The following is a 20,477-nucleotide window of genomic DNA, read 5'->3' on the forward strand; positions in this document are numbered from 1 at the left end:
TTAACTAACGACACTGTATACATCTGGCCCTGCATTGAACACTGTGTTAACTAACGACACTGTATACATCTGGCCCTGCATTGAACACTGTGTTAACTAACCTCCAAAAAAAGCTTCAATCACATACAGCACTCCTTCAGAGATCTCCAACTGCTCTTGAATTCCGGTAAAATTAAATGAATGCTTTTCAACCAAACTCTGCCCAAACCTGTTGGCCTGACTAGTATTACCACTCTGGACAGTGCTGAACTAGAATATGTTGATACCTACTAGGAATCTGGTTGATTTGCTTGCTCTCCTTCCAGACCTATATTGACAACCTCCAGTCTAAAACTAAATCCAAGATCGGCTTCCTGTTCCGCAACAAGCCCACCTTCACTCACGCTGCTAAACATGCCCTTGTAAAAATGAAGTTAGACTTCGGGGATGTAATCCACAGAACTACCTCCAAGTATGTCCTGAACAAGCTAGATTTAGTTTACCATTGTATCATTCATTTAGTCAACAACACTCCATAAAATACCCACCACTGCAACTGTGATGCCCACTAGAGTGTGATCACATTTGTATGACTTTAAGAACTTGGTTTTAAGTGGTACATGATTTGAGGTTGTATCTGTTTTCTTTTTTCAAAAGATGATTCTCTGTGCTGTGAAACTGGTAATATGGTTTGTACATCGGAATCTGTTGGTCTGCTGTACTACCTCTGTGAGGCGGTGGTTTTCCCCAGGGACTGTGAGGAAGAGCGCATACTCCGCTGTTTTCCCGCTATAACTGCAGAGATTTCAACAAGGAAACACCACATCTCTCAGTCTCACCATTTTCCCTGTATTTCAGGACACATACAGCTGCTTAGGGGTGCCGCAGCCCAGTACCCGTAACACAACCTCTATGCACTTGTTGACTGGCTACACACTCAATGTCAAACCAACTGGTATCAGCTAACATTGCTAGGTAAATCCTTGCTTTACCTATATTCACTTGTCACTATAACAAAACCTGCTCGTAGCCTGCGTTCCAGCAAGTATATCTCTCAGGTCATCCCTAATGCCAATATTGTCATTCCATCCAGTTCTCTGCTGTCAACTTCTGAAACAAAATGCAAATAACCCTGAAGCTGGAACTTCCCATCTCCCTCACTGCCTTTCAGAAACAATTGTTAGAGATGCTCTCTGATCATTGCAAATGTTATTTTCTCCTCCTTAATTTTTGCATCTGCACACTGCGTTTGCACGTTTTATGCCCCTGTCTCTCTGCCGTGCCTCAAAGCATACTTGCACATCTTGAATCTGAACAGTTATTCGCACTTAAACACATTCTCAGGTTTGCATATTTATTTATTTATATTGACTTTTATAAACTGACCTCTTTTACAAACTCTACATAGACATTTTCTATTAATTACTTTGAATAACCTGCATTTTGTACTTTATTTTAGGTGTCATTTTATGTTGTCTTTGCATTATGATGCTTTATCTTCGCCAGATCACTGTTGCAAATTAGAATATGTTCTCAATCGGTCTACCTGGTTAAATAAAGGTTAAATAAAATAAAAAATAATTGTTTAAAAATAAAATCAAAAAATAACCTTGAATGAGTAGGTGTGTCCAAACATTTGACTGGTACTGATACACTAGGATTTGGGCTCAGCTCTAAGCAGCTCAGGTTTGAATCAGTCCGACCCTGATTCTAAAGTTGAATGAAAGATCATCTGTCCATCAGACGAAGCTGAAGCACAGCTGGTTCAAGCAGTAAGACAATGATCCAAAATACACAAGCATGCCCATATTTTAATAGCTAAAAAAGGCAAAACAAATTAATCCAAGTGGCCTAGTCAATGTTCAGACATAAACCTAATCGAGATGTGGTTGAACCTATAAAGATCATCTTAATAATCCACAAATGTCTCTAGTTTAAAGAAACTGCATGGAAGGGTTGCTTTAAATACATTTCTCCACAGCTGTGTGAGAGAGTGATCAACTCCAAAAAATCTAGAAAGGCACAGATTTTTTTTTTTTTTACAGGTTTTATCAGTAAGCTTTATTTACTGGAAACATTATATGACATAATGAGCATTGACAGGCAACAACATTTATCTCATTTGACCAATGTTGTTGTTCCATGACGGCCTTCAGCTGCAGAAGAGAGGCTAATTTGTGCACAACATTGTGACGCCAGATGTGGAGATGGCCCAAAGATTACCCAGGTCGTAGGTCACATGCTTTATTTTTAAGCACATTGGGATTTGGGTCCATCCTGTGCCTTCAGGTTTACTGGCTGAGATGCCGTCTCTGTTGGCATAATTAGTGGGTTTTACATGTTTACAGCTCACACTTGTAATGAACTAAGTAATTTTTTTACTTTCATATTGGTCATTTAAAGGTTTTACTTTCAGTATTTGCCTTGTCCTGAACAACTTACATATATTCATTGCATACCATGTGTTTATATGCCTATGTAGATATTTCACTGAATTTTTTATCAGCCATTTCCAGATACAATATTAATTTACAACATTAACAATGTCTGCAGTTATTTTAATGGACAAAAAAAAGATTTTCTTTAAAAATATAGGATATTTCTAAGTAACCCCAAACTTTTGAATAGTAGTAAATATATACAGTGTGCTCAAAAGTTTGCATATCCTTGGAGAATTGGTAATTTATCTACCATTTGTAAAGACAACATGAGTGACCAGGCAAAACACATGTTATTTATTTGTTATGGGATTCACATTCAACTGTAGGTCATAACAGAATGGCTTAATCATACACTGAACAAAATTATAAACGCAAGCCTTATATTTTTGTTTTTGCTAACAGCACGCTCCTTCAAAACTGCAACATCTGTGGCATTGTGCTGTGTGATGTAACTGCAAATTTTAGAGTGGCCTTTTATTGTGGCCTGCCTAAGGCACACCTGTGCAATAATCATGCTGTCTAATCAGCATCTTGATATGCCACACCTGTGAGGTGGATGGATTATCTCAACAAAGGAGAAGTGCTCACTAACACAGATTTAGACAGAATTGTGAACAATATTTCAGAGAAATAGGTCTTTTGTGTACATAGATAGTCATAGTCTTAGATCTTTGAGTTCAGCTCATGATAAAAGGGGGCAAAAACAAAAGTGTTGCGTTTATAATTTTGTTCAGTGTAAAACAAAACATGGCAACAAAAAACAAAATGAACTGGCCCCATTCAAAAGTCTGCATACCCTTAGTTCTTAATACTGTGTATTGCCCCCTTTAGTATCAATGACTGCTTGCAGTCTTTTGTAATAGTTGTCTAAGAGGCCCTGAATTCTTGCAGGTGGTATAGCTGCCCATTCGTCTTGACAAAATGCCTTTAGAGCTCACACACCCCCAAAACATCAGTGAGCCACTACCATGCTTCACAGTGGGGATGGTATCCTGTTCACTATTGGCCTTGTTGACCCCTCTCCAAACATAGCACTTATGGTTGACCATAAAGTTCTATTTTGGCCTAGTCACTCCAAATAAGTGTTTCAGAGGCTATGAGGCGTGTCAAGGTGTTGTCGGGCATATTGTAACCAGGCTTTTTTGTGGGATTTGCGCAGTAAAGGCTTCTTTCTGGCAACCCGACCATGCAGCTAATTTTTGTTCAAGTAGTGTCATATTGTGCTTCTTGAAACAAACACACTATCTTTTTCCAGAGCAACCTGTATTTTTCCTGAGGTTACCTGTGGGTTTTACTTTGTATCCAAAACAATTCTTCTGGCAGTTTTGGCCAAATTCTTTCTTGGTCTACCTGACCTTGGCTTGGTATCAAGAGAGTACAGCTGGTATCAAGAGAGTACTCTTTAAAAACTGTGACGTTAGCTTAACATATTAAGCAAGTTGCTTTACCTGCGACATCTGCAAATAAATATTTTCCTGTCAATAGTTTTTAAAATACCCTGCTTTCGTTATCAACTTTTCCAGAAATGTTTTAATTTTTAAATTTTTTCCAGAGATCGCTAGCCATCAATTGCGTACAAATGAAAACTTCTGTGTGTGGATTGGGATGCTGGTCCCTACGTATCATAGCAACGCAAATACCTTGTTTCAACTTAAAGGTATTTTAAACAGACAGTATGATACTGCTGTACTTATTACTGGGAGTGCCACGGGACTTTTAATTTGAAAATAAATAAATATGTAACAGTAAATAAAGTAACATAATCTGCGGACCTCGTCAGGTATTTTTTATTTTGTATTATTTTAAAAGTTTTGGTCTACCTGACCTTGGCTTGGTATCAAGAGAGTCCAGAATGTTCCACTTCTTAATAAGTTATTGAACAGTACTGACTGGCATTTGCAAGGCTTTCGATATCTTTTCATATCCTTTTCCATCTTTATAAAGTTCCATTACCTTGTTATGTAGGTTTACTGACAGTCTTTTTTCTGCTCCCCATGGCTCAGTATCTAGCCTGCTCAGTGCATCCACATGACAGCCAACTCATTGACTAATTATACACTTATACACTGGTCAGGATCGAGGGGACAATAAACAGTACTGGTCAGTATAGAGAGAACAATAAACAGCTCCAAATATCCAGACATATCAGAGGACACCCTGCTGCCAACAACCAAAAGTCAGAAGATTTTCCCATTGTAACGTGACAACAATACGAAACGCACTGGCAAAGCAACTACGTAATGGCTTGCAAAAAGGAAGCTCCATGTACTCATATAGAAAGTCTAAGAACTGACCTAAAGAGGGCTGTGCACAGGATAATCCAGTTTGACTGATCTTTTTTTCAAAGATGTTGATTACATTGCTAAACTTAGGTGTGTTAGGTTGATATAAACCTATTCAAACATACACATTGATAAAATCCATGCAAAATTATTTTATTAAGTATTAGTTGAAGGGTGTGGACACAATAATTTTATTGTCACTTTTTTACTTCAATACTTTTTGTTTGAAGATCTTATTAAAGATTACATAATTTGTCATGATTTCAGCCTAAAGACAAATGTTTTCAAAGCCACTGTATGTTCATTACAAATCACTTCAAAGTGAGTTAACGTTGATAGTGTAAAAGGTGTTACTATATACAAGTATCAACCTTACCTGGTATAAACATCCCCATTAGAGTTAGCTCCAAAAACACTACCATCAGATGCCACCTCAATCATGGAAAGTTGGCCATCAATTTGAGTCCACCCACTGTTTTGACAGTCTGGCTTCAGCTAGGAGTAAACATGTAAAAATATTGGTTAAGACAAAGCGTTAACTATTGTTAACTGACACTCCAGACTTTATCCCAGATCTTACATTCATTATGAAGATATCATCATCCTTGTTAACAGCCCAGCAGATGAAGGGTCCACAACTGTAGTACTTCACTAATCCTGACAATCCAGTCCATGGAAGGGGTGAGTCTGGACCCTTGTAGCCAACTGTGGCATCACTTTTGAGACAGAATGGTCCATCGTTCATGTTGGCCCCAACAATAAAAGGGTCACCGCCAGCATCCACCTGTTTCAGAAGGCCTGAAGACAAAACAGTCAGACAGGCAAACAAAAAGCCTGTTTACTGGCAAATTTACTATACAAACTTACAAGGCATAGAGTTAAATGTGTAAAAATAACTACTTTTTCAGAGGACTCTGATCATATCAGGAAGGCATAAACACAGGTGCCTTACATCTTTAAAATGACCAATCACTTACCTGCAGCTTGCACCCAATTACCGGCCACATACTTGTAAATTGCATATGCCTCATTGACACCCCAGATTCCTGCTGGCCCCACAGTGATGTGTGACAGAGCACCAGGCAGGCGGATCAATTCATCCCCTACCAGGTAGTAGGGAATTTGACTTGTGTCGGTAGCAACCACTTGTCCAATTCCTGCGTCAATCTGACACAGATTTTTGAACATCATTTCCTTACAGTTCCATGCTATGGAGACACCAAACCCACATGAGTAGAGTACACTGACAAAAGATATACTGTAGACAACAATAGGAATGAAATGAATGAGGAAACATTATGATAAATTCCAAGTTTGGTGTGCATTCAGATGATGATTACTTACCATGACCAAGGGCCAGCAGACAGAAGACCAGAGGGATAGCTGGGGTAGCTCTCATGATGTATCTCTAGTCTGGTTATTCACCAAAGAAGAATTGTCCCATTGCAGGTCTTCGTGCTTTTATAGCCCTGAACACAGCTTCTTGTTACACCTGTTCAACAATAGGTGTGGTTATTAACCCCTTTAGACCCTGTGTCTATAAAAACGGACATCACATGACAGCCCTTTTTTTGCTTCTGGAGCATTTAACCTCATTTAAAGCATGCAGTCCAAGAGATTGGATGCTTGTCAACTAATGATGTGGCAGTTTGGCTCTGCATGTCGTATTTGAAAATAATCCACTTAATTGAAGTGAGGCATGGCAGCACTTCGCTCCAAACACAGAAGTAATTTAAATATTTAGTTGTGTTATTCACATTTATTGATATTATTGCTGAGTTAGCCTAAAAAGAGTAGAAACTTAAAGTATAGGCCAACAATGTTTATATTTTTGCTTTCATTTGATGTTGGTATATCGTTTGTGAAGTACAGCTGTTTCAACCTGACATCCATTGAAATGGACAGAAAAATGACAAATAAACCTTTTGTTGCATACGATCACAACGATGCGATTAGAACAGGTGTGGGCAATATTTTTCACTGGGGGGCCACACTGAAAATGCCAGAGAGCATCGTGGGCCAGATTACTTTTTTAACCGACATGCCTAAAAAACACACAACATAGCTAACTCTGTTAACTTGCATATTATATTTATGCATATTTATTTTTCATGCAACACCGTTTTCATAATTGAGCTTAGTTTACTTTAACAATGTTTTTAAAATTATTTTCTGTTAACAACTGTTATTATGGTAGGCAAAGGCCTAAAAAAATCCCTTTTTAGGGTTATTACTCAACAGAAATGTTGCAACACATATTTGCCTTGAAACTTAACTTTCAACTCAACAGAGTAAGCTACATTACATAAGGTATAGTGTATAACAGTTATATAGGTATAATAGTTATTAGGGCAGACATAAGTCTATGAAATCACTTCTGAAGATTTTCACTCAAAGCAAATGTTGGTATAATTGCCGTCATCTAATTTCACACAGTATATTTTTTGTACTACGTGCTTTTAACGACAGCGATTCCAGCAGCTCAGACCCAAGAAATCCACTTTTAGGGCTAGTCACTCAATATGAACAGGAGAGCCTCGTATGGACGTTGACAAGTGAGGTGAAGTCAGGAGTCATTTCTGTTGAAGCAGTGTTCGGTACTGCTGCAAGATGTTCATCAGTGAGGCTGCACCTGCGCTTGGACTTGTTGAATTGTAGCAACTATTGTTTATAACTTTATTTTCTCATTGTAATTGTTTGAAGTTCTACACAGTTTTTTTTAAGGAGGTAGCAAGCATTCAAATCGGGACAAGAAATGGTACTTTTGTACCAACACGCAACCATCATGTTTTTCTAAAATAAACATAATACGTCTGATACAAAACAAATTATATTAGTTACTAAAACATTTGATTATATCCTGGGAGAGCTGACAACCTGTCATGGCCCCCCTACTTCATACTCTCATAATAAGGCCTGTATTTCTAAGAAAAGAAAACGACGCCTTTATAACTACCTCCTTCCCTTTCCCGCCCCCAAGAACACCACCCATGGCCCACCCCCACTTAGCCTCCACAACCTTGTCATACATTCACTTCGTATCTGTGTCATACCTTTCACTGAAAAAACAATACATGCTCCACTGTTTCCGACATCAAACACTCGTCACACAATCCCGTTTCACGTTTTCCCACGACTCTCAATGCGGCGATTCTCAATGCGACTCTCAAAAATGTATCCCTTTACTATCTTCACCCCATGTATCTCCCATAATCCCTGCTATCAAGGACTTGATCTCCCTGCAGATGAGAACTCTGAGACCGGATTATCATTTCATCTTGGTCAGATAAACCTTATTACTCCCTAAATCCAGTGCATTGTAAATAAACATGGCTGCACATATACACTCACCTAGAGAATTATTAGGAACACCATACTAATACTGTGTTTGACCCCCTTTCGCCTTCAGAACTGCCTTAATTCTACGTGGCATTGATTCAACAAGGTGCTGAAAGCATTCCTTAGAAATGTTGGCCCATATGGATAGGATAGCATCTTGCAGTTGATGGAGATTTGTGGGATGCACATCCAGGGCACGAAGCTCCCGTTCCACCACATCCCAAAGATGCTCTATTGGGTTGAGATCTGGTGACTGTGTGGGCCATTTCAGTACAGTGAACTCATTGTCATGTTCAAGAAACCAATTTGAAATGATTCGAGCTTTGTGACATGGTGCATTATCCTGCTGGAAGTAGCCATCAGAGGATGGGTACATGGTGGTCATAAAGGGATGGACATGGTCAGAAACAATGCTCAGGTAAGCCGTGGCATTTAAACGATGCCCAATTGGCACTAAGGGGCCTAAAGTGTGCCAAGAAAACATCCCCCACACCATTACACCACCACCACCAGCCTGCACAGTGGTAACAAGGCATGATGGATCCATGTTCTCATTCTGTTTACGCCAAATTCTGACTCTACCATCTGAATGTCTCAACAGAAATCGAGACTCATCAGACCAGGCAACATTCTTCCAGTCTTCAACTGTCCAATTTTGGTGAGCTCTTGCAAATTGTAGCCTATTTTTCCTATTTGTAGTGGAGATGAGTGGTACCCGGTGGGGTCTTCTGTTGTTGTAGCCCATCCGCCTCAAGGTTGTGCGTGTTGTGGCTTCACAGATGCTTTGCTAACGAGTGGTTATTTCAGTCAAAGTTGTTCTTCTATCAGCTTGAATCAGTCAGCCCATTCTCCTCTGATCTCTAGCATCAACAAGGCATTTTCACCCACAGGACTGCCGCATACTGGATGTTTTTCCCTTTTCACACCATTCTTTGTAAACCCTAGAAATGGTTGTGCGTGAAAATCCCAGTAACTGAGCAGATTGTGAAATACTCAGACCGGCCTGTCTGGCACCAACAACCATGCCACGCTCAAAATTGCTTAAATCACCTTTCTTTCCCATTCTGACATTCAGTTTGGAGTTCAGGAGATTGTCTTGACCAGGACCACACCCCTAAATGCATTGAAGCAACTGCCATGTGATTGGTTGATTAGATAATTGCATTAATGAGAAATTGAACAGGTGTTCCTAATAATCCTTTAGGTGAGTGTAGACATTAATTAGGCCATCATCATTGTCCTTTTTACCCCTGTTGTCTGTATCTGCTTTTGGATCCTTACCTCTGTCCTGAGTCCCGGGAGTCGTGACAAGCATAATATACAAACTGATCTTTTAGCAACAAAGGATCAATAGGTTATTTTTATTTTGTAATGCTGCTAGTCAAATCATGGCACATGTATTTGTTGTGTCAATTGGGAAGTTGCAATTGCCTGTGCACACCCTTATAAAAAAGCCCTATACAGTGAGGGAAAAAAGTTTTTGATCCCCTGCTGATTTTGTATATTTGCTCACTGACAAGGAATTGATCAGTCTATAATTTTAATGGTAGGCTTATTTGAACAGTGAGAGACAGAACAACAACAACAAAAACATTTGGTCTCATCTGACCACAACACTTTCACTCAGTTCTCCTCTGAATCATTCAGATGTTCATTGACAAACTTCAGACAGGCCTGTACATGTGCTTTCTTGAGCAGGTGGACCTTGTGGGCACTTCAGGATTTCAGTCCTTCCTGGCGTAGTGTGTTACCAATGGTTTTCTTGGTGACTATGGTCCCAGCTGCCTTGAGATCATTGACAAGATCCTCCCGTGTAGTTCTGGGCTGATTCCTCACCGTTCTCATGATCATTGCAACTCCACGAGGTGAGAACTTGCATCGAGCCCAAGACAGAGGGAGATTAACAGTTATTTTGTGTTTCTTCCATTTGCGAATAATCGCACCAACTGTTGTCTCCTTCTCACCAAGCTGCTTGGCGATGGTCTTGTAGCCCATTCCAGCCTTTTGTTGTTATTCTGTCTCTCAATGTTCAAATAAACCTACCATTAAAATTATGGACTGATAATTTCTTTGTCAGTGAGCAAACGTACCAAATCATCAGGGGATCAAATAATGTTTTCCCTCACTGTGGGATTCCTGTAAGAAACTATGAATTTTTCATAATACTCTCAAGTTTTTTTTTTTGCTATGGTAATAACATAGAATGATTATTGGATTCCCTATAGTAAATTACTGACCTATAAGAACTTCAAAATATTCAATACGATTTCTAGTTTCATTTATTATGCAGTACCTATAATATTCCTATGACATAAAAAAACATTAATTTATGTATTTTTAGATGATGCTCCTGAAGTTATTAAAAGCCTGTCCAATTTATAATAATATTCTAATTGAGCTGATAAAATTCATACAATAACCATGCCCCTGCTGCAATTCATTGTAGGGTATAGTTTTAGGGTGGATACTTAAATATTAAAACATACAATATCCTTGAAAACATTTTCCATTTGTGAAAACAGACCAGCATTATATTATGAATGTTATTTTAAAAACCACTCAACATGTTAACCAATAATACTACTATACAATGTAGTATACCCATGGGCTGATGCATCACTGAAAATGTGTGCTCTAAAACGTACCTCACTGTAATTGCTAAACACCTTATGCTCATCTGTATAAATACACATATTTATAATATAAACTTCTATCTATGCATCTTATCTGCTCATTCAGTATATATAACACCAAATGGTGTTTGTTTATTTTGTGTCTGTGCTTGTTGTGGATATTACCACAAATCATAGAGAAAAGTCTGAATACTCAGAAGGAATCTTTATTCATATAGCAATAGCAGGAAAAAGTGTTAGGCTCAGATCCAACACACTGGTTCTTGAATGATGTCCGGATCCTGGCAAAATAGGAGTCACCCCCTATCCCAGAAGAGTCACCCCAGTGGGTCAGACCCCTTCCCAAAGCCCTTGGCCTTTATCTTTACAGAACAAAGAACAAATAGATTCCTCTGTCCTTCAGACCTTGCCCTCTGATCTGGCCATTACTTCCTTAGTTGCCCCAAGATACAGCAAGATCCCTTTCATACATTGCGAGCCATAAATAGGCCTGTTCATTATCTTTTTGTCATATATGAAATTTCCTTTTCCACATAACCAAGGGTGTGAGGTAATGTGATCCCACCCAACAATAAGAATATTTTGCAGAAAATACAAGATATGTCCCACCCAATATCAACCTGTCTCCTACGCCCTTGCCTGTCCCAGATATTGTGTTTTTCTGTGTGTAACTTCATCTTGTCTTTGCACTATCATTGTTTTCTTGGCCAGGTCACCATTGCAAATCAGAATAAGCCCTCAATATCAGTCAGCTCTCTAAAAAAAAAACACCCATCTCTCATAGGTGTTTGGCAGAGGGACTAGCCATCCATCCAGATGTATACATTTATACATAATATATTCCAAATAAAACACTTTTTTTCTTGACCTCTCAACCTTCACACACACTTTTCTGATGAAACTCCTAGATTGTGACTGATGAACAGATGGTCAGTTTGAATTACATATGGTTGAATAACAACTATGGCTATAGGTTGACATAAGCAGTTTGTTTCACAAATGCCATTTTATCTAACAAAGAAAAAGAATAGCAGTTGTGCACAACATCTATTTTTGAACATAAATGAGGTGTTATCCCTTTTTTCAAAGATTTTGTAGTTAGCTGTGTGATAAATAAAGTGTCCATAAATGACTCCATGGGGTGGGATGGGACAGATCTGTTATTTAGTTCCACAGCATGTTTTACAAAGGCTGTGAGGTGAAGAGGCACAGATTTTCCAAGTGTTTTGAGGGAACCTTTTCTCATTTCAGTCTCCTGTCTGCAAGCTTGGTAAGGAATATACCAAACTTGGACTCTGGATGGAATCCTAAAACACTAAGACGTTTGTGAATGTCTCGCCACAATGTGTTGTGGAACACATTCTGTCCTGTGGAAAAGATATTTCAAACTTCCATTGTTACCTCAAATGTAAAAGATGACATTTCCCACAGTTCTGTACACTATCAGTAAAGTGGATTAGCTGATGACAATTAACCTGAGGTGGGGGACTCGAGTCACATGACTTGACTCGAGTCTGACTGAGTCACAATTTTCAGGACTTGTGACTTGCTTGACTAAAGTATGAAAATGACTTGACTTGACTTTGACTTGAGAACAAGTTACTTGAGACTTGACTTGACTTGAAGTGGAAGACTCGACAATGACTTGAACTTATAATAAACAAACAGCAATAAAATGATTTTATATGTTGTGACATCAGCACCACTAATCAGCGTATGTGCCTTTAACGCTGCACAATTCAAACCGCGCCAAACATGGCAGACAGTAACGTTAGTCGAGCTCCACAAATAGTATCGTTTGGATACAAGGACTTTGAACTGGACCGTGTGAATAATAATAGATTTGCCAGATGCAAAATATGCAAAAACGACAAATTTCATTCGTTATTTTAAGAACCACAAGGGAAGGTAAGTAAGTAATCTCTTTATATTCAGTTTCACCATGATCTATAACGATTAAGTTACTAATGTAATGAATTAATCTTTTGTTTGTCCTAATTTGGCCTTGGTTGCATATTATATATATATTTTTTTTCTGTATTAAATGTGGGCATTTTCAACTGTTTGTGGACTGCGTGTGGAAACTAAAAAGCATTGTGCTTACACCATAACAGTTAACTTTACTGCATGAAAGGCTAACATGGAGTCGCCGATGTGATTAATAGCACCTAAACGGAACAGACTATTTTCTTTAGAGGAAGCAATACAGTCATTTTTAAATCAATAAATTCCTTTTGAAATCAATATTTTGTGTCAAATTATAGATTTATTTGGTAGGTAGCCATGTAATAAGCGGGATAAGGTATAGTGTGGCGGTTGTTATAGCGAATACAACCCCTTCAGGCTGATTCAAGATCCCTCCGCTTCGCCCCCCCAAATAATTGTACCGCGGAGGAGAAAAATATTTGATTTTGAAATCAAGCTTCGCACCGAGCGCACGTCAGAAACAGAGGACAGTGTGTGTGTGTGTTCATCTCTTTAGTACTGTGACTTGACTTGACTTGAAACTTATAAGGACTCGACTTGACTTGCTTAGGGTGAACCCTTGACTTGACTTGACTTGCTTGATTTATCTGAACTGTGACTTGAGACTTGACTCGAGACTTGATGGTTAAGACTTGAGACTTGCTTGGACTTGACCATGTGTGACTTGTCCCCATCTCTGCAATTAACAGAACATTTTTCTTATCTATATAAATAACTCATCAATATTCTTGACAAAGAGAACTAAGGAAATGTGAGCTAATCGAAGGCCATGTTGCAGAATAGATCCTTAAAGCAAAATATGCATGCTAAAAGTAAGGATTTTTTTTTTGTAGGAATGGAGATTGAAGGATGCCTGGCAGAATTGAATAAAACAGAAGTAATGCACAAAGCTCCAATGCTTTCCAATACTTTCTCATATGTAGTGATCGCGGTACCCTTGTGATTTCCTTTGGTGGCTTGAGATGTAGCAGTCGAGAGTCTAATTTTCAAATTTGTCGACATACGTACCGTGTTGCCAGAGAACACCAGAATTGGCAGGACCACCATTGGTGCCCCATTCTCTTCACAGATTAGAGTAGGTTCACACTGAGCACGTGACAGAAATGAAAGACTATGGAGACGCCATTGTGGACGTTATTCTGCCTGCAACATTATCCAGCATGACCAGTTTGGTGGTGGGTCAGTGATTGTCTGGGGAGGCATATCCATGGAGGGTCGCACAGACCTCCACATGCAAGCCAACAGTACCCTGACTGCCGTTAGGTACCGGGATGAAATGCTCAGACCCATCGTCAGACCTTACGCTGGTGCAGTGCAGTGGGTTCCTCCTGGCGCAGAAAAATGCCCGACCTTATGTGGCCAGAGTGTGTAGTCAGTTCCATTGGCTGTTGGTTTCTTTGTTTCCTTATTTTGGCCTCACTTTTACACACTCACTACCCTCGCCCTTCACGGAATAAACTTTCACCGGTTTGGTTTTTTGTTTCCATTTCGGGACTACATTTTACGTCTTCCCTCTTCACCATCCATGAGAGCCAGGGCGGCACGATGGAGAGACCAGGCTTCCTGGTCATACGCCGGAGGTAGAGGATAAACTCCGCGCCATGGAGAGCCAGATTAGTAACAGCGTTCTGCGAAATTATGTCTCACAGGAGAGCACTGTTGGACCTGCCGGTGTGGTGGCACATCCTGCTGTCAACCGTTTAGAGCCTTGCTACGCAAGTATGACAGCAATCCAGAGGGATGTTGCGGTTTACTTTTACAGTGCAAGCTGTATTTTGGGGACCGAATATGGGATGGTAACGGTGATAATCACTCTTGTCATTGGGCGCAAACTCGAATGGGCCACGGCACTGTGGGATGGTGATCTTGGGAACTGAGATCGTTTCCCAGATTAAGGGCTTGGGCCCCGGTACTTAGGGCTGTTCAAGGTCCTCTGGAAGGTAAACGACATTTCATACACTCTCCAGCTCACAAAGCCATACAATAACCTTTTTCCCACTTTCCATGTCCCTCTCCTCAGGTCGGTGGTTCCTGGTCCACTGGGGGGATCCTGTCCTGTAGGGGAGACTCCGCATCCAGTTGAGGGTCTGGCTTACAGGGCGGAGACGACACCCGGCTGCGGTGTGCCCGGTCCGGTACCTGATGGACCAGGCGGGTTAGGGCCCAGAGGAGGAGGAGGAGTTGTGTCCGTTCTGCTCGCCGTCCAGACTGACTGGCTTCTCGCCCTCTGTTTTGACCGGGACGCCGGCAAGTGGCAGCGTCAGGAGAAAAATATTTCCTAGTTCAACCCAATGATTGGGGGCCAGTTAAGGGAGAGGCACATGCAAGTAGCTAGATGCCCTCCTCCTTTCGCTCCTTTTTTCCTATCCTCTCCATCTCTTCTTTACTTTCTTCCTCTGTCCTCTATTCTTCTTCCTTTCTCTCCATATCTTTTTCCTCTCTTTTTTCCTCTCCTCTCTGCTCTCTTCTCTGTTCCACCTTAGTCTACTCTCTGCTCTTCCATGTCCCCTGCTGGCTTTCTCCTTGTCTCGTACTTTGAAGACTCTTGTCACGTCCCTGCCTAGTAAAGTAATGCATACACTTCTTATAAAAAACAGAGCATAACCTTCTTGGGGTCAAAGGCAGCATTCCTCTTCCTCCAAACACGGCGAGTTGAGATGATGCCAAAGAGGTTGATTTTGGTCTCATCTGATCTCAACACTTCTCACATAGTTCTCCTCTGAATAATTCAGATGCAGTGTTGCCAACTCCTGAGTAAGGAAAGTCGCTATTGGCAGTCCTAAAAGTCGCCAAATGACATCATTGCCTAATTTGCATAATTTCCCCATTAGCATCATGAATGGATTGTTTTTTCTTTTTTAACATACAAAACTCTCGTTGGGGAAAATAATTTACATGCGTATTTACAAATGTTGTCCATGTACAAGATATAATCACCTGAGAAAAAAAACAAAGAACAAATCAAAAAAGGGGGCGCTATTTAAGTCAAAATCAAAAGGCTAGAAAAAACAACGACACACAAGGGGAGATGTCATCATGGTCATGGATTAAGAGAACTGCAGTAATTAATTTTAGAGAACATTTACATTTTACATTATGGGCGGGAAAAGCCAGCAGGGGCTTCACGCATGCGCAATTAATTTTCAGTCTGGATGCGGAGGATTTAACATCTCCTGCTCTGACTGCAGGAGGAACTGCTGTGCGAGGACTGGGCCGCCTGTGAGTGCTTTCAGATGGGGGAGGGGCCCACGTCGGCACCCGCTGCTCGTTGAGAAGAGTAAGAACAAGTCTCCAATAACACCACAAAAAGTCGCTAGATTTGTCGCTAGTCGCATTTTTGAAAAAGAGTCGCTAAAGGGGTCTGAAAAGTCGCAAAATCTAGCGACAAAGTCGCTAAGTTGGCAACACCCCTGATATCAAAAAAATCTGCATGGCTTCTTTTTGCCGCCGGCCCTAAGCTGTCGGCTATAGGTGCGTCCTGCTGGCGGGGATGAAACGTTTGCCACCAAATATGTCACTCCCATTTCTTGCGAGATTTCTTGACTGCGGTTGCCTCGGTCTAAAGGACCGCGGTCGTCCGGCGGCAAGACGCTTTTTAATACAAAGCTACTCTCAAAATCGCCCGGCCATGTTGGTTTGGACACACATTCGCATCAGTTCGTCGCTCAATCGCGAGTTACAGCCTGCAGTTTGCTAGCTAGCAAAGTCATCGACTACCATCGTTTAAGTAAGTACATGTTTCCTTTTTGTGTAACGCAATATTATGTTTACATTGTTTTTAGTTTATATATTTAAAATCTGTAGTCATCTTTGTTCTTGCCTAACTAGCTAAAGTAGCCTTGTTTACGCAATGTTGTTAGTACATGTAGAATTTTTAACGAGCTATAATAGGTAGCAAAAGCTTTACATCTAGAAAGACTAAGTTTAACTTTTAGTGTTTTCTTACAATAATAACAATGTATATATGATGTTTAAATTATTTTGTTTGCCTGAACAAGTATGCTGCTAGGCCAGTAGCTAGAGTGGCTAGTAAATGTTAGCTAGCACATGCTGTTTTGCCTTTGTTACAGTACACACTGTGGCTAGCAAGTTTTGTGCTGTGTTGCTACTGTACTGGATTTAAGGCAATTATGATTTCAAATTCTCTGAACTGCTGTACTTTTAATGTTTGAGGAATATTCTGTGTTCACTTGAATCACAACACTTGGTGAATACATTTTATTTTTAACAATTTCACTGTTCCACATTTGGCTGATAATGTTTCCCCCCCCACAGCATAGCTACTGTATATTCCTAACGTTAACAATCCGGTTTTGTTCATGTTTTCTTGCAGATACCTTGGCCAGAGCATAACCGGTTATCTTCACTCAAGAGACCTACTTTTGGTAAATCGTTTTGGTTTTAAAGGTAAATGCATTGTTAGTCACAATGTCTAGTTACTGGGCCAAAAGGAAAATAATATTGAAAAGAGTTGAGAGGGACAAACTGTCACGGTCGTGGCAGGAGAAGGACACAGGCGCAGAGTAGAGGTACTGAAGATAATCCATGTTTAATGAAATAAAAAAGGACTCCAACAAAACAAAAGGCAGCAACCAGTGACGCCGGTTTAACTGAAAACATGCAAACCAAAATGAACCACACCAACCTGGCCAACAAACTGAACTTAAATAGGGTCCCCAATTGGAGGCAATAACCAACACCTGCCTCCAATTGGGGAAACCAAAAAAAAGGATTAGAGGTGGCTAAAGGCCACGTCCTGTCCAGGCTATGCCCCGAGCCCAGCGCAGAGATGGCTAGGGGCACAGCCAGGACGTGACACAAACAGGACATTCACTTGAATCACTATATGCTACAGAAGTTGCATCGATTCCAGAAAACCAGGAAAATGTTGAGCCATCTGTAGACTTCAGAGCTGGTATGTAAAATGTATTGCTGTGATGCTTAATTTGTGATCCTGTAACTAAACTATACACTTTGTTAGATTTTCAAATTTCTGTTCCCTCTTTCTCAGAACCAGGTTTCTCCCCAGTAATCCAGACTCCACTTCACAGAGCCAAGAGTTTGATTAAAAGTTAGTGATGTTATTTGTGACGTTTTTTGACTTGGAAACTATTGCTTCTATTTCAGATTAGGAATCCTTTTATCCATAATCTGTTTTTCATTAGGGCCCTTGACTTTCTGGATAAAAGGTGTCGAGGTGTGTTGTACATATCATTAGCTTTGCACAGTTCAATTATTGTTTCTTTACTGAATATGCAATCTCTGCAGTGAAATTAAAGCTGTTATGTTTGTTCCCCCAGCTCGTCAAGTACAGCTCGTCAAGTACACCACCAGCAGCAAATTTACCCTGGCAGCATATGGGTGAAAACGCTGGAGGCATGTAATACGTTGCGCTAAACTAAGTTTTACATTTAAGTCCAATTCATTAAATGTATGCAATTACTTGCAATTACGTCAATGATTATCAATAGGAGAAAGTCATCGCTTTGTTATTGGCCCTTGGACGCCCCTGGCATCTCGTGTACAGCACAAAGTTTTCAGCTATGAAGGTATATTCTAGGCCTATGTCTTATTGTCCAGTGTTTTAACAGTATTGAAAATATTTCCTTTAGTAGTTGTTTTTTTATTTTTTTTATGTAGATTTCCAGTGACTCCAGAATGAAAACCAAGCTCTGAGGGAGGAGAACCAAGCCCTGAGGGAATGCAATGCACAAGCAGGTGAGAACATGCACTCTTTCTTAAATTTTACTTTTTTGTGTGTAATGTAGGTTCAGAATTACCATATGCCTTTGATTTTGTAGCTTCGGATGACAGCGGCTCACTTCAAGAGCAGGTGAAGCAAGTAGGGACAATGTTGAAGACGTTTGCTCTCACTGGGCAATCAGGTACAACTTGCCAACAACACCTGTGGTTGTTAGTTTAATACCTGTACATGTAGTAGACCTAGATATAAATGTCGTAGTTTAGTATTTGAGGGACCAGGACTGACTACTTTATTCTTTTATTCTGGGAACCCCTGTAGGTGCGTTACCTGAAAGGAGCATTTGACCGTGAAGGCAGAAAAAGCCGCACAGCTGAGGACCCACAGCCGACCCCTTAAACCTAGGCGGACTACTGACACCCCAGCATCACTGAACTGGAACACTTTCTTTATCCTGCAGTCAGTAACATCAAGAAGCCAGAAGTGCCAGACTACACTCACCAAATCCACCCTGTTTTTTTTTTTTGTATTTTAACTTTAGTATTGGCTTATTTCATTCCATCTTAACGATTCTATTATAGTTTGTAAACCCTATTTCAAACCTGTTACTTGATATTGCACATTAACTAGTACCAAAATTCTACTTTAATTTCATCAGTGTGCTTAACTGTTATTCTATTAATAATAGCTTGGAAATACTATTTCGTACCTCTGATACTTGATATTGCACATTACCTGGTACCAAATATTCTACTTTTAACATTAGCATTTTTCATTCCATCACAGTGCTTAACTGTTATTCTATTGTTAAATATAGCTTGTATAAATCCTTGTGCCACAGGTCAGCATTGAAGTTATAATGGTCTGTTCTACTACTGTTTTTACGTCCGTATTTTTATATAAATATATATGTCAAGTTTTGTTTATCACAGATACAAGAGACACAGATCGTATTGCAGCATGGTGTAAATCTTGTGCTCCAGGTCATCAATGCCATTATAACGGTCTATTCTACTCTAGAGCTTTACTCTAAATTATTACCACTTTTCCTATTGTTAGAAATGGCTTGAAAATGTGATGTTATACCTCGATTTATTTGGTATCCTGCACATTCTTTGGTACCAAATATCCTCATTACTTATGTTTACTGGTAATTATTTTCATCCCAGAGCTGACCTCTTTATATTATTAACAATTATTGTGTTTGTGTTATAATTTGCTTGTATGGCTGTTTTTTTTTTTACCAAAATGTAATTGGAAACCTGCATGTTCTGTAGTGTGTATTTATATGTATATTTCTGCCTGTTATTTATTTCAGTGATCTGACACATCTTGTTTGAATGACAGTTACTGTACTTTGAAATGTGGAATTAAAACACCAAATGGAAATTTGTCTGGTTTGATCAATCATTATTCTCGATAAACTGCATGCTATAAATATTAAATATATATATATATATATATATATATATATATAAAAGCGTCAGATCGCTAGAAAATAGCGTTTGCCGCGGAAGGTCCGCCTTCTGTATAACGGCGGTGGAACGGCGGTTGGTCCACGGGCCGGCCCACGGGCCGGCCGCAGAACACAGGCGGTAGGAAGGTGGCTGCCGCTTTTAAAAAGATGTTAATTGGCAAACTTCAGACGGCCTGTACATGTGCTTTCTTGAGCAGGGAGATGCTGCAGGATTTCAGTCCTTCCCGGCATAGTGTGTTACCAATTGTTTTCTTGGTGACTATGGTCCCATCCTTGGACAGCTCTTTAGTCTTGGCCATGGTGGAGAGTTTGGAATCTGGTTGATTGATTGCTTCTGTGGACAGGTGTCTTTTATACAGGTAACAAGCTGAGATTAGGAGCAATCCTTTTAAGAGTGTGCTCCTAATCTCAGCTCATTACCTGTATAAAACACATGGAAGCCAGAAATCTTTCTGATTGAGAGGGGATCAAACACTTTTTCTTTGTCAGTGGGCAAACGTACAAAATCAGCAGGGGATCAAATAATTTTTCCCTCACTATAAATTATTCAGAGATAAATCCATTGGAATTTTGTTGTCATTTTGATCTAATTTTGATGATGTACAAGGTAAAATAAGAGACATTATTGACTAGTTTGCG

At 39.9% G+C, this 20,477-nt stretch overlaps 1 protein-coding gene across 1 annotated transcript; it reads right to left on the reverse strand.

Annotated features, from left to right (window-relative positions):
- Positions 1-2,075: 2,075 nt before the first annotated feature.
- Positions 2,076-6,151, reverse strand: LOC105028038 (fish-egg lectin-like). The gene is made up of 5 exons (XM_010900476.5): positions 6,047-6,151; positions 5,680-5,910; positions 5,283-5,500; positions 5,079-5,197; positions 2,076-2,291 (listed from the first exon to the last, which is right to left on the reverse strand). The coding sequence occupies exons 1-5, from the start codon at positions 6,099-6,101 to the stop codon at positions 2,150-2,152; spliced, it is 765 nt and encodes a 254-aa protein (XP_010898778.4). The 5' UTR covers positions 6,102-6,151; the 3' UTR covers positions 2,076-2,149.
- Positions 6,152-20,477: the final 14,326 nt, after the last annotated feature.

The sequence above is a fragment of the Esox lucius genome, chromosome 10, assembly GCF_011004845.1.
Source record: "Esox lucius isolate fEsoLuc1 chromosome 10, fEsoLuc1.pri, whole genome shotgun sequence".
NCBI classification, from domain to species: Eukaryota; Metazoa; Chordata; class Actinopteri; order Esociformes; family Esocidae; genus Esox; species Esox lucius.

Bases quoted from the DNA above. Each gene is read 5' to 3' on its own strand.
- LOC105028038 (XM_010900476.5), bottom strand. From the start codon at position 6,101: ATGAGAGCTACCCCAGCTATCCCTCTGGTCTTCTGTCTGCTGGCCCTT. The intron at 5,911-6,046 runs GTAAGTAATCAT...GTGTCTCCATAG, and splicing joins TCTGCTGGCCCTTGGTCATG to CATGGAACTGTAAGGAAATG. The intron at 2,292-5,078 runs GTAAGGTTGATA...TTATGCCAACAG, and splicing joins AATGGGGATGTTTATACCAG to AGACGGCATCTCAGCCAGTA.